Raw genomic sequence first — 11,766 nt, 5'->3', positions numbered from 1 at the left:
TCTACACTTTCGGTTTGGTTCAGTGTTGTCATGTGTTACCGATCGCTTTTTAGGCGATGAAAGTATACTAAAGTCGAATGAAGCATATTCAATAACATCTCCTTAAGCCAGCAGCCTCCTATTTGTAACCATATTTGTTTCTGTATGCGTCTCGCGATCGTATTTTAGAATTGTCCTATTTTCGATCACCAATGCTGTGCGTCTGTTACTGTTACATAGAAGCCATACTGGAGACAAAAAATACAGCAACTTCTTGACGTTTCTTTGACATCTTGTTGAAGATTAACAGAAGATATATTATTTTTAATTCATAATTATATATTTTTGGGTGGGTGAACTGCCCAGCGGTGTCAATCAATTAAAAATAAATGTCGGTGAAGGAAATGTCCGGCCACAATGAAGGATCGTCAACCCGCCCAGTCTTCAAATTGTAGGGATCTGGCAAGGTTTTACTGTTTCCCTGATATCTCAGCTTACTCACGTATATTTGTCGGGCCTCAGGTGATAAGGATTGAGCATAATCGGACAATTTCACGAAAGGATAGTTCGCATTGCTATCATCAGCCATTGTTCCTCTGGTTCCTCTTGCCAACCAGGGCCGTAATCACGTGACTTCGTGACGTCACTATTTGTAAACACTGGCGTCTCCCATATGTAGACAATAAGCTAGCTAGTTAGCCATCAACGCTAACTCCGTGGCCCGGCTGCCGTGCTACGATGACTCCATCCACAATGAGGTGGCACTCAATTGTAATGGAAAACGACTTAAACAGAGTCGAGTCGAGTAGGTGCTAGAGGAAAAGCGCCTTTTGGGTGAAGACAGGGGACACTCTGGACAGGACACCAGTCTATCACAGGGCTACATATACAGACAAACAATCACATTCACACCTATGGACTATTTAGAATCACTAGTTAACCTCAGCATGTTTTTGGTCTGTGGGAGGAAACCAGAGAACACCGGGAAAACACCTGCATGCACAGGGAGAACATGCAAACTCCATTCAGAAAGACCCCGGGAAGGCCGGGACACGAACTGGGGATCTTCTAGCTGCAAGCTAAAAGTGCTAACTACCCAGCCACTGTGTAGCCACTAGTACGGAACAGAAAGTAGATATTGTCTGTAGAGTTTAGGTGGGTACAGATACCACATGTGTCCGTAAATGCAGGTTAAAATATTCCTCACTTTCTCTTTACCAAGAGGAAAACACAACATGTAGTGATTTTATCATTTTTATTACAAAATAAAAGAACTGCTTATGTTGACTAGAAAGGCCAATGTAATTACACACAAAAGAACAGTAACAGTTTTCTGCAGATGAAAGATAAGATTGAGCAAATTGTTTCACAACATGAAGCAGCAAACCTAAAAATCAAAAAGATGAAGCTGCATTATGTGGTATATATTACATTTTTAATGGGCTACCAGTTATTCCTAACAAAAGCTGGGTTATGATTAGTTTGTCTTTGTAGATTTACATTTTCATTTAGTAAATGGAAAATTCATTTTTCTCAGTGTGTGTTCGCATTCCTCAGTCTTGCTACACCCTACATGAAAAGGCCAAATTTAAAAAATTGTACTTTCATTACGACACAAAGGCAATCATAGCAGTGATACAGTTTGAGAAGCTGTGAAACAATGCAGTTTCCATGTTCCATCTGTAGCCGTAGCCAACCAAACAAGGCAAATATGTTAAGGAGGTAGTTTTTTTTTTTCTCTGGACAAGTGATAGAAACTTTGCCGCTCACAGTTAGGTGGGTTTTGTAGTTGAGTACATTCCCTCCTGAGGCACACGAAAAGAAGCAAAATAACTGAAAAAGTGACTGAGAAACATATTTTCTTCAACAGTGTTCAATTAAGCAGGATCACTCAGTTTCCTAGAAGGAAGTAGAATTTAAACGGTGCATATAATTGCCTGGATCAAGATTATATTACAAGTAGAGGCACTATTTCATTAATATTCAGCTCAAATACAGCTTTTTAAATTCAAAATTCTAGCTGCAGCAAGGCTCCAGAAAATGTAAAGGGCGTTGTTTCATCTATGATTCAGCTCAAAACTTCATGCCAACCACCGACCTTCCAGAGATCTGGATGTCATCAAAAGGAAACAGAGCCAGAATCTGAAAGACAAGGATACAAAGTCAGATATTATAGATGACATCTTTAATTATCCTTACGAACAACACAAAGAGAAAAATATCTGACAATCAGCATGCTGAAGATAGTTTTTTATGACTCTTGCTACATGCTTGGGGTTGTTCAGATGACTCTGTCGTAAGAATCTAGTCATATAAACCTCTGAAAACCTATGTGCAGTATGTATACACAAGAAATCACAACATTAAAACCACAGACAGGCAGCACTCCTTGATGGCAGCAGGCCTCTCCAGCAGGACAAAATGAAATGCAGGAAATGATTTACACTTGCATTCTTCTAAAGGCCAGCAGGGGGAACCTCTCTAGTGCAAAACAGGCCAGACTACACAGAAATCGATGAGAAAGTAACTCTGCTTCTCACTTAATTTGTTACCTAAGTAAACATTTTCTTAATGTTTCAATGTTCTCAGTGGCTAATTTCGAGACTTTAATACAGCATAATGTGTATTTATTAAATTATGGTTCCATTTAGGCATGATAGCCCATGTTAGCACTTCACTGTTAATAATACTATAATTGCTTACGTCATCATTGCCATCAGCCAAATCAAGCGCCGTCTCGTCCTCCATGTTTCGCAGCATTGTGTCAGCGCCAGACTGGCAGAGGAGGTTAGCAATGGCAGCGTCCTGTCTGCCCACAGCGAGGTGCAGGGGTGTGCAGCCATTAAACATGGCAGCATCAACATTGGCCCCCCTGCCGAGCAGCAGCTTCACTGATGTCATGTCATGTAGCTCAACGGCAAGGTGAAGAGCTGTTTTGCCACTGGTTCCTTCCTGTAAAGGTAGGTGGAATAGTGATGACAAATCCCCAAAATACATAAATGGGACAATAATTTACAATAGAATTAGACTAGATTTATTCAATATCATGCAAGCACAGGAGAAAAGGACACAGTAACTCATAATAAATAATAACCATTTTACACCCTGGATGTGAGGCAGAGTGATATCATTAGCCAGTGATTTAAACTAACAGGAATGTCTGAGGTACTTTTGGGACTGACTGCCATGCTCCCTTCCATCAATAGAAAGTTAAGAGTAGCTGGACAGCCCAGCCTAATCATATCTCAAATCTAATTACGTCTCTCTGAATTTTGCAGTAAGTTCTGAGCTCAGTTCACATCACTATCAGCATTGCACAAGAGCAGCAGATTTATAGACCGTAACAAAAGTGATTATAAATGCTGCCACGTTGCTATATAATGAATAAACTTCATATTTTTACAGGCAAATGCTGTTCACTCTCATCTTCAATCTTTTTCTTCGTCAGGGTCAACTGGCTGCAAGTAAAGGTGTACCGTTTGAAATCAGTGTCAGTCACTTCAGGAGTAATTTCAGCCTAAATTACATTGGCACTAAAACATTTGTTTCTATTCTACAAGTTGAACGATTGAGTATAAACTCAACCTTTAAGTAAAGCATAGCTCTAAAAATGTAATGCATAACGTGCTTCGAAGCAAAGAGTCACCGACTAACCTGGATGTTCAGGTTTGCTCCCTTTTTCATCAGAAGCTTCATAATTTGATGTTGCTTGTTCAGTGCAGCCAAGTGAAGACAGGTAAGACCTGCAAGTACATATGTTATGTGAAATATGGAACATGGGTCTCATTTTAAGTCAAAATGTGTTGTTTATCCAAATGATAAACTTGAATAACCTCCACATTTGAGTTACACTTGTTATTGTTGGGGCCATTTCTTCCACTATTGCTGTTCCTCCTTTTCTTAACCCTTGTGTTTTCCTAACATCCTGTATACTCCCTTCGCCCTAAGAGTCAAAAAAACACCCACCTCCACTGAGCCTCTAAAATAAAGCAGTTTAATTGAATTTTCAACCCCAAATCTATTTTATATGAAGAAACAACCTGTCGTGCATCACACACTTTGTGAATATCTGTTTTTTTTGCTCTTCAGAAGACAGAAAGACTGTATTTAGTCAGTGGACACCACTTGTTTTTATTTCATCTTAAATGTTATAACTGTTTTTTTCTTTACTAAAGTATAGGTCTATTATTACTATTGCTGCTAAAGGTATTGCGTGGGTGTAAACAAGAGAGTTTAGAAAGAGATAGTACTTGTACATCCTCGGAAATTACCAGAAATGTGCAGAAAGTAGCTTGAAATGCATTTTTTGAGGGAAACAACAGTGCACATGAAAGTTTTTCTGAGATCAATCAGCAGCACACATAATCTCAATTTCTTAGTGTCTGCATGTCTTTATGGTTTTAGAAGTGTGTGTCATATGGGCATGTTTAGTCCACTGTAACTGATTTTAACCCTCCTGTTGTCCTCATTTATGGGCACCAAAAAATATTGTTTCCTTGTCTAAAAAAAAAATCCAAAAATTCTGCAAAAAAATTCCCCAAATTTCTGAAAACTTGCAAAACCTTCAGCAAGAAAATTTAAATAATTCCTAAAAAGTTTTATTTTAAAAAAATCCCCCAAATTTGGCAAGAAAATCCCTGTAAATATTTTCAAAACATTTGTAAAAACCTTCCAAAAAATCTGAAAAACATCTAGTGATTACATATATATCAGTAAAACTTCTCATATTTCCTTGAAACTTTAAACCGGATCAATTTTAACTCACAGAACGACACAAGGGTTAACTGCAGAGTCAAAACTGACCCTAACACAATCTTTGTACCCTGGTGATGCACAGCTTTGATGAAAATATTAACAAAGACAGTGTTTCACTTTTTCTAATGTTGGGGTCACTTTACGAAATGTCATTGAATTTCAAGTTGAAAAAAAGGTCATTTAAGTTTTTTTTCTCTGCTATTAAACATACTGGCTGGGTCATTTTAGATCCTAAGACAACACAAGGGTTAAAGGTTGACATCTGGCAAAATTAAAGAGACCAAAAAAAACCTAATTGATGACTTCAACCATCTTTTTCCTCACCTCTCCAATTCTGGGTCTCGAAGACCGGCACTAGCCTGCTAGAAGAAATGTCTCTGGTCATCTCTGTGGCGCACTCTGTCTGACCATGGTGGCAAGCCACATGGAGCGCTGTGTTCCCATCCTGGTCCTGCAGCTCCAGGTTGGCACCTTTCTCCACCAGGCCTTTAACCATATCTGTCAAGTTCAGGTAGGTGGCCAAGTGCAAAGGGCTCTGAGGATCACCAGCGACAAAAAGATGGACAACACAAACGGCATGTCTCTGGTTAAATTATCGTCACAAACAGTGCAGGCCAAACTGATTTGATATCATACTGAAGTGGAGAGCGAGCTGAAAACATCAATTAATTGATCAATGGGCACAAATTTGATAATTGATAGATTTTTTTATGCCGTTGTCAAGCAAAAACATAAAAACATTTATCAATAGTAGACACTTATATGTAAGAATTTCTTCTCATTTGAAACCATGAAATTTAACCATCTTTGGATTTCAGCTGGGATAAACATTAGTCAGCATTTTCTGACATTTTCAGGCATTTAAACAAAAAAAATGTCAAGCCATTATTACATTCTGACAATAACAGATAGACTCTGTACATATTTACTAATGTTCAAAAAAATTGGGGTCACTTAGAAATGTCCTTATTTTTGTAAGAAAAGCAGTTTTTTTCAATGAAATTAACATTCATGTGAATCAGAAATACAGTCTAGAAAAATAAATCAGAGGAAATAAGGCAGCGACTGTGTCACTGCTTGAACTGATGAATCCTCACGTTTGCTTTCTATTACTATTCTGCAAGTTTTCTCTGTCTCACTTCGAGTTAAGTCTCACTGACTTCTGACTTCTTGCAGGACTGGAACAACTCCTCCACCCACATCCACACAAGGATACACTCCACAGCTCCCTGTAGTTGTGTTTCTACATGAGGTAGAGGAGGGGAGTTTCCATTCAAAGTCCCGTATGAGCTAACACTAGAACCACCCACTGTAACGTCCCTGGCAGAAGCCGGACTGCAAATAAAGGGGAACAGCAGTTCTCTGGAAGTACAGAGATATAAATACCGCTACTGCTTCCACAAACAACTTACTGATAATGAGGAAGTCACTTTGGATTTTAAAAAAGTTTTACTAGAAGCTCAGGCATGCTTATATTGTGAAACAAATCACGGTATACTCACCTGGTATAAATTGTTTTGGATGTCCAGAACTTCTTTTGGAAATAGCTGTATTAACTCTTGAGCAACGAATTTATCTTCATGGATAATTGCCAAGTGCAGGATTCTGCAGGAGTAACAAAGAACAATAAACATCTTTTTTTTCCCCACAGTGTTTGCAAAAACTTGCAGGCCTACTTTAAGATAATTTGAGGCCAAAACAGCATTAGGTAGAAAAGAAAAAGACAGCATTTCATCAAAATGTTGTATCACTATTTTCTACCTTAAAATGCAACATTTAATGGACCGAATGGCAAGTTTGAGTGTTTGGGGCATTGAGGAATACTAAAAATTCTGGAAAACATAACTGTTAGATTAGTGAGATGTGGTAGAATCATCTTTAAGTAGATAAAAAACTCGGAGGCTGTAGTTCAAACACTTAAGACAAAGGACGAAACAAAGTACACCAAGCTTAAACCTGAGTGGGACGTTAAACCAAACAAATGTAAAATGAAGCAGAAAATAGACCTGTGCATAAGGTGCTTCATTTGATTAACTGAGAACAGCACAAAATGGGCCTCATCTAGAGAGGGATGTCAACAGATTCAAATCAAAGTTTGGTTTTAAAAATCATTGCTGTGTACAAATTCTACATAAACAGACCCTACATGAAATGCTGAAACTGATTTGTAGCCACCAAACAGCCTGCATGAGGAGGTTATCTCACTGATAGGTGTAAGACATGGCATGGACACAGGACCTCTGTGGTGTCTGACGCTGGAACAGGTCCTGTGGGTTGTGAGATGGGGCCTCTATGGTTAAGGCTTGTCTCACCACATCCCATGGATGCTTCATCAAACTGGTCACATTGGACTCTTTGTTGTGCTCTCTGGGCCTTTTTCGAGCATTTTGCACATTGTCCTGCTGAGGGAGGTCGCTGCCACGGGGGAGCATTGTTACTGTGAAAGTCATGCTTGGTGTGGACGAATGATCAGGTAGGTGGGGTGTGTCGAGCCACATCCACAGGATTGCTCAGAAGAATATTGCATTGTAACAAGATGATCAGCATTACACCCTTTAACTGTGAGTGGTTTTAATGTTGAGGCTGACATTTGCTATGGTAGTTCCACCAAGGAACACAGTGGAGTCATGTGACAATCGCCGTTGGTTTGTCTGTCTGTTTACCAAAAAAATGATGAACGGATTTGGATGAAATTTTCAGGGAAGGTCACAAATGACATAATGAACAAGTGATCAGGCTTTTCAGTGATGCAGTTTGTAGTCTGGATCCATGGATTTATTAAAGATTTCTGTGTCACTGAGAGTGACACGGTGTCACTGTAACTATGACAACAAGAAAACACTACACCAGCTAATTGCTGATGATCACATCATGGCGATCCTACTTCGAATCTACCGCTGTGGACTTATCGGGAATTATCCGACAGAAATGGTACAAAGAACAATTGATTAAATTGTGGGGGTGTTTCCGAGTCCCATCAATTCCCCCTGCCTGCTACAAGTTTCGGTCACACGATTTGGTATCCGTACATCACGTACACATGCCTGTGCTCAGTGCAAGGTCATTTTGGTTGTGAGTACATCCATATAAAAAGGATGATTTCTGATGATCAATAGCTTAAAAAAAATAAAAAATGCTGCATTTCTAAATAAAAAAACGCTGCATTTCTGACAATGTAATATGGGGGAATGAACAGCCTTGACGAAGCGCTGCGTTCTCAGAGCACTTTTCTAGTTCTTACTGTGCTTTCAAAGTATAGAAGCAAGTGGCTCTTCAGAATAATTTAACTAAATTTAACCAAAATGCAAACATCTCATCCCATCTGTCTGTGAACAGACGACATGGGATTTTGTTACTACAAAATCTCACAGCACAGATTTCAGTTTGTTAATGTTACATATCATACAAACTGATTTGTTAAATGTAAGAGGGCATAAACTTTAATGCTGCACATCACAAGTAACAAAATATTGCATGACTAAAGTTATAGTTTCTAACTGATGAAACACCTCCCTGCAACTACAAGGGAAAAAAAGTGACATATTACTGGTACTTTTAGAACTGTCCATTATGGACTCTACGAGACTTTTATATGCAACGGATATTTTCTTTGTAGCAAATCACACAGAGAACCATTAATTGTTCTTTTGTTTGCTTTTGTTTTAACAAATTTAGGAATAATAACACAGATTTCACATATATCTGTGTTTTTAAAAGGGAAATTAATTGTTAAGCATTAGTAACTGCGTACTGCTGATACAGACCCTGATGAAACCTATGTTTAAATATACTATTGTTCAGACATTTGGGGTCACCCAAACAATTTTCCATATAAACACACACTTTTATTCATATGCTAACATAATTGCACAAGAGTTTTATAACCATCAATTAGCCTTTCAACACCATTAGCTAACACAATGTAGCATTAGAACACAGGGGTCGGGTGATGGTTGCTGGAAATGTTCCTCTGTACCCCTATGTAGATATTCCATTAAAAATCAGCTGTTTCAAGCTAGAATAGTCATTTACCACATTAACAAAGTCTAGACAGTATTTTGGATTAATTTAATGTTATCTTCATGAAAAAAAATGCTTTTCTTCAAAAGAAAGGCGTTTCTAAGTGACCCCAAACATTTGAACCGTAGAGATATGCTGCCATGTGAAATAACAGCATTTTAATTTTGTACACTCCCAACAGTGTGCCTTGCATCATTTTTCTAGCAGAATTGTATTTAAATTTTTGGAGCTGAAACAATTTTTTTCACCAGTGCAATTGACCCTCCACAAGACAGAATAAAAACAAAGTTCTATTTGTGTTTAATCAACAAGGTAAGACACAATCATGACACACCGCCATCTAGTTACTGCAAAAACTGCCTGTATGAGCTGGTCTACTGCACATATATTCAATACCAAAGGATTGTTTAAGTTGTTTTTCAGCCAAATTATCAACCCTTGATTGGTTCCAGCAGAGGAGTGTCTGCATCATCTTTAGTTAAATTACAAAAACTGGACGTCTTTGGGTTATGGACTGCTTTTCATGCCAAATAAGCAATTTGGAAACCTGTGTTGGCCATTTCTCACTATATTCTAATGTTTTTAATAAAAAGAAATACATAAAGAAAAACAAAGCAAAGTGAAAGTAGCAGCTCTTAATTAAACAGTGAGTTCCTAAATAAAGTTGCTATAAACTGTAAAACAAGAAGAAAAGAAAAAAAAAACAGAATAAACAGAAATGTGAGGAGCTCCTAACTGAAATATGTGTAAACAGAGATTAATCCAAGAATGAATTATCCTAATAAGGCTAGAAATGGACAGATAATGCATCACAAAATGAAGTCCGTTGATGCATTGCCAATTTTTTTGTCAGTGCAGTATCACCTCCGCCTGATTTAAATGCCTGCAGACCAAAGTATTTGCTCTACCAGATAGTCAACCCTGTGAGCAACATGTGTGAGAAAGGAACTTCCTGGTTTGAGTAAGAATTGAATGAATAAGAACTTTAAAAAAAAATCCCACAGGGGAAAATTAGTGTTTGCATGACTCTCTGTCGATCGAAGCAGTACAGTGTGCTGTGTTTCAGGCGTTTTTTCCCTCCCAGGTATCTAAAGTTAGGGTGTGAGAATGACACCATGTGGCCTGAACATATGTCAAACGGAAATGAAAAGAGGTCATAGACGCAACAACAGTACTGCAATGATATGACTAGATCAATCACTGGATTACTCTGGTTGGTGGCTGCAAGACTCCCTGGCAAGTCTGCTTTATCATCAAAACAGACTGATGACACTAGATGGTTGGGTCAGACATGACAGCCTGCATGGACCGGTGAAGCTGTGCGTGGATGTTGAGCTGTTTGGACTGTACGAAAAGTTGCAGTTTCACCGAGTCAAAGCGAGAAATCAGCAGCAGCAAAAAGCTGCTCGGTCACAACTGACATTTTTAGATGTTTGTTCCAAAAACAAAGAAAGAAAGAAGCTTCTCAATGGTTGGAATAGAAATCATGCATACAGTGTCCTATCCTGATCAACAAGTTTCTTGGATCAAAAGCGAGCCATACTGCTTCCTCACAGCATGTGCTTTGTCTGTACTGCACGGGGAAGTCCAGGCCTATCTGTTTCACTTCTGTTTTCTGCCTGAGACGCCTGACAGGAGACCGTCCACATTCATGAAATGGACAAAAATCGTTAAAAAGAAACACTGGTATGAAATCCCTTTCAAAACCAGCATCATATTAAAAAAACATGTCTAAGATTCAATGTGATTTACACATCATAAACTGCAATTTATCTGAAGTTTCCTATTTTTAGTAGAATAAAAGAGACTTTTTTTGAACAACTAGTTGATCACTTGATTATTCAGCAAAATGTAAATGAATCAGCGCCTATTTCAAAACTCTTTAAAGCCACTTTCCAAGCAAAATTGCAAAGGGTTTAAGCTCTGGAAATACGTAGATTTGTTGTTTCACTGTTTACAGTGCAAACATTATTGCAAACTGCTTAACTTCAAAACAAAGCAATTCATAATGTCAGGTGTCACAGAACGGAAGAGGGTGGAAAACTGGAAATTGCTTTATGAGGTCATAAAAAGCACATTTTATTCTACAACACTATGTTGTAAACATTATGGATGATAGAGATGGTGTGTATTTTAGCTCTCTGTTTGAAATCCCCCCACCAGTGTGCAGCAGTGTCAGAGAACACTCGCTGAGAAAATTGTGATTTTTTTTTTAAATATAAGAAATTGAGATAATAAACAAAAACCTACGTGTCTCCTTCCTCTGTAATAGTTGTGAGCAAGTTCTCCTCGTGTTCAGAGAGTTCACAGATCTGTGCTGGCTCCTCATTTAAGGCGGAAAGCGTGCAGTGCTCCACTATCTCCGACAGACTCTCCACCGTGATGGACGAGGAGCCATAGGCAGAGTCCAGGCGCTCCTCCCCGGCAGAGAACTTGTCTCTCGGCCCGCTGAAGTCGGAGCTCGGCTCACGGGGCTCCTCTGACTTCAATATGGAGCGGTACGAGTCGATGCCCGAGTCCGTGCGGTTATCCTCCAGCACATCATCTTTACCGCAGTCGTCGCTCGCCATGGTAATGCTACTGGCCTCGCTGGGTTTCCCCTCCCGCCTTCACCGAGGATTTAAAGGCTTCTAACCGGGTGTTGTCGCAGCTCGGGGCACGGCGATGTGACCGGACTCCGAGGACAGCCTGCTGACACCTGAGGAAACCGGCGCTCCTTTGTGAAACCAGAGGAAAAAGCCGCTTCGTTTCATGCCATTTAAAGATAATGCCCGTAACCCCGCAGCAACAGGCGTTCACTTTGGATCGATTATGGAGCTGACGAAAGTCTCAAAACGAGGCAAGTCATTCTAGAGTCGGTGAAACGGGTTCAAATCGAGCCGAATGAGGGGAAACGTCGACCAAATATCCGGTAAGAGCAGGAGCTACAGGCGGAGAGCAGAGGAGCGTTGAAAGGCGAGAAGGGAAGAGCTGACATGTGAAAGCCAGAGCTGTTTTTGTCACGCTGGGGAA

At 39.4% G+C, this 11,766-nt stretch overlaps 1 protein-coding gene across 1 annotated transcript; it reads right to left on the bottom strand.

Moving 5' to 3' along the window:
- Positions 1 to 1,220: 1,220 nt before the first annotated feature.
- Positions 1,221 to 11,749, bottom strand: nfkbie (nuclear factor of kappa light polypeptide gene enhancer in B-cells inhibitor, epsilon). The gene is made up of 6 exons (XM_022211486.2): positions 11,005 to 11,749; positions 6,237 to 6,339; positions 5,059 to 5,269; positions 3,634 to 3,722; positions 2,683 to 2,931; positions 1,221 to 2,121 (listed from the first exon to the last, which is right to left on the bottom strand). The coding sequence occupies exons 1-6, from the start codon at positions 11,322 to 11,324 to the stop codon at positions 2,053 to 2,055; spliced, it is 1,041 nt and encodes a 346-aa protein (XP_022067178.1). The 5' UTR covers positions 11,325 to 11,749; the 3' UTR covers positions 1,221 to 2,052.
- Positions 11,750 to 11,766: the final 17 nt, after the last annotated feature.

The sequence above is a fragment of the Acanthochromis polyacanthus genome, chromosome 16 (genome assembly GCF_021347895.1).
Source record: "Acanthochromis polyacanthus isolate Apoly-LR-REF ecotype Palm Island chromosome 16, KAUST_Apoly_ChrSc, whole genome shotgun sequence".
Classification (NCBI taxonomy): domain Eukaryota; kingdom Metazoa; phylum Chordata; class Actinopteri; family Pomacentridae; genus Acanthochromis; species Acanthochromis polyacanthus.
The sequence above is the reverse complement of the archived record's forward strand: the minus strand, read 5'-3'. Positions and strand labels throughout refer to the sequence as shown.

Excerpts from the sequence above, each read along its gene's own strand:
- nfkbie (XM_022211486.2), bottom strand. The coding sequence starts at position 11,324 with ATGGCGAGCGACGACTGCGGTAAAGATGATGTGCTGGAGGATAACCGC. Across the intron at positions 6,340-11,004 it reads ATTACAGAGGAAGGAGACAC|AATCCTGCACTTGGCAATTA; the intron begins GTAGGTTTTTGT and ends TTACTCCTGCAG. Across the intron at positions 2,932-3,633 it reads GAGCAAACCTGAACATCCAG|GAAGGAACCAGTGGCAAAAC; the intron begins GTTAGTCGGTGA and ends CTACCTTTACAG.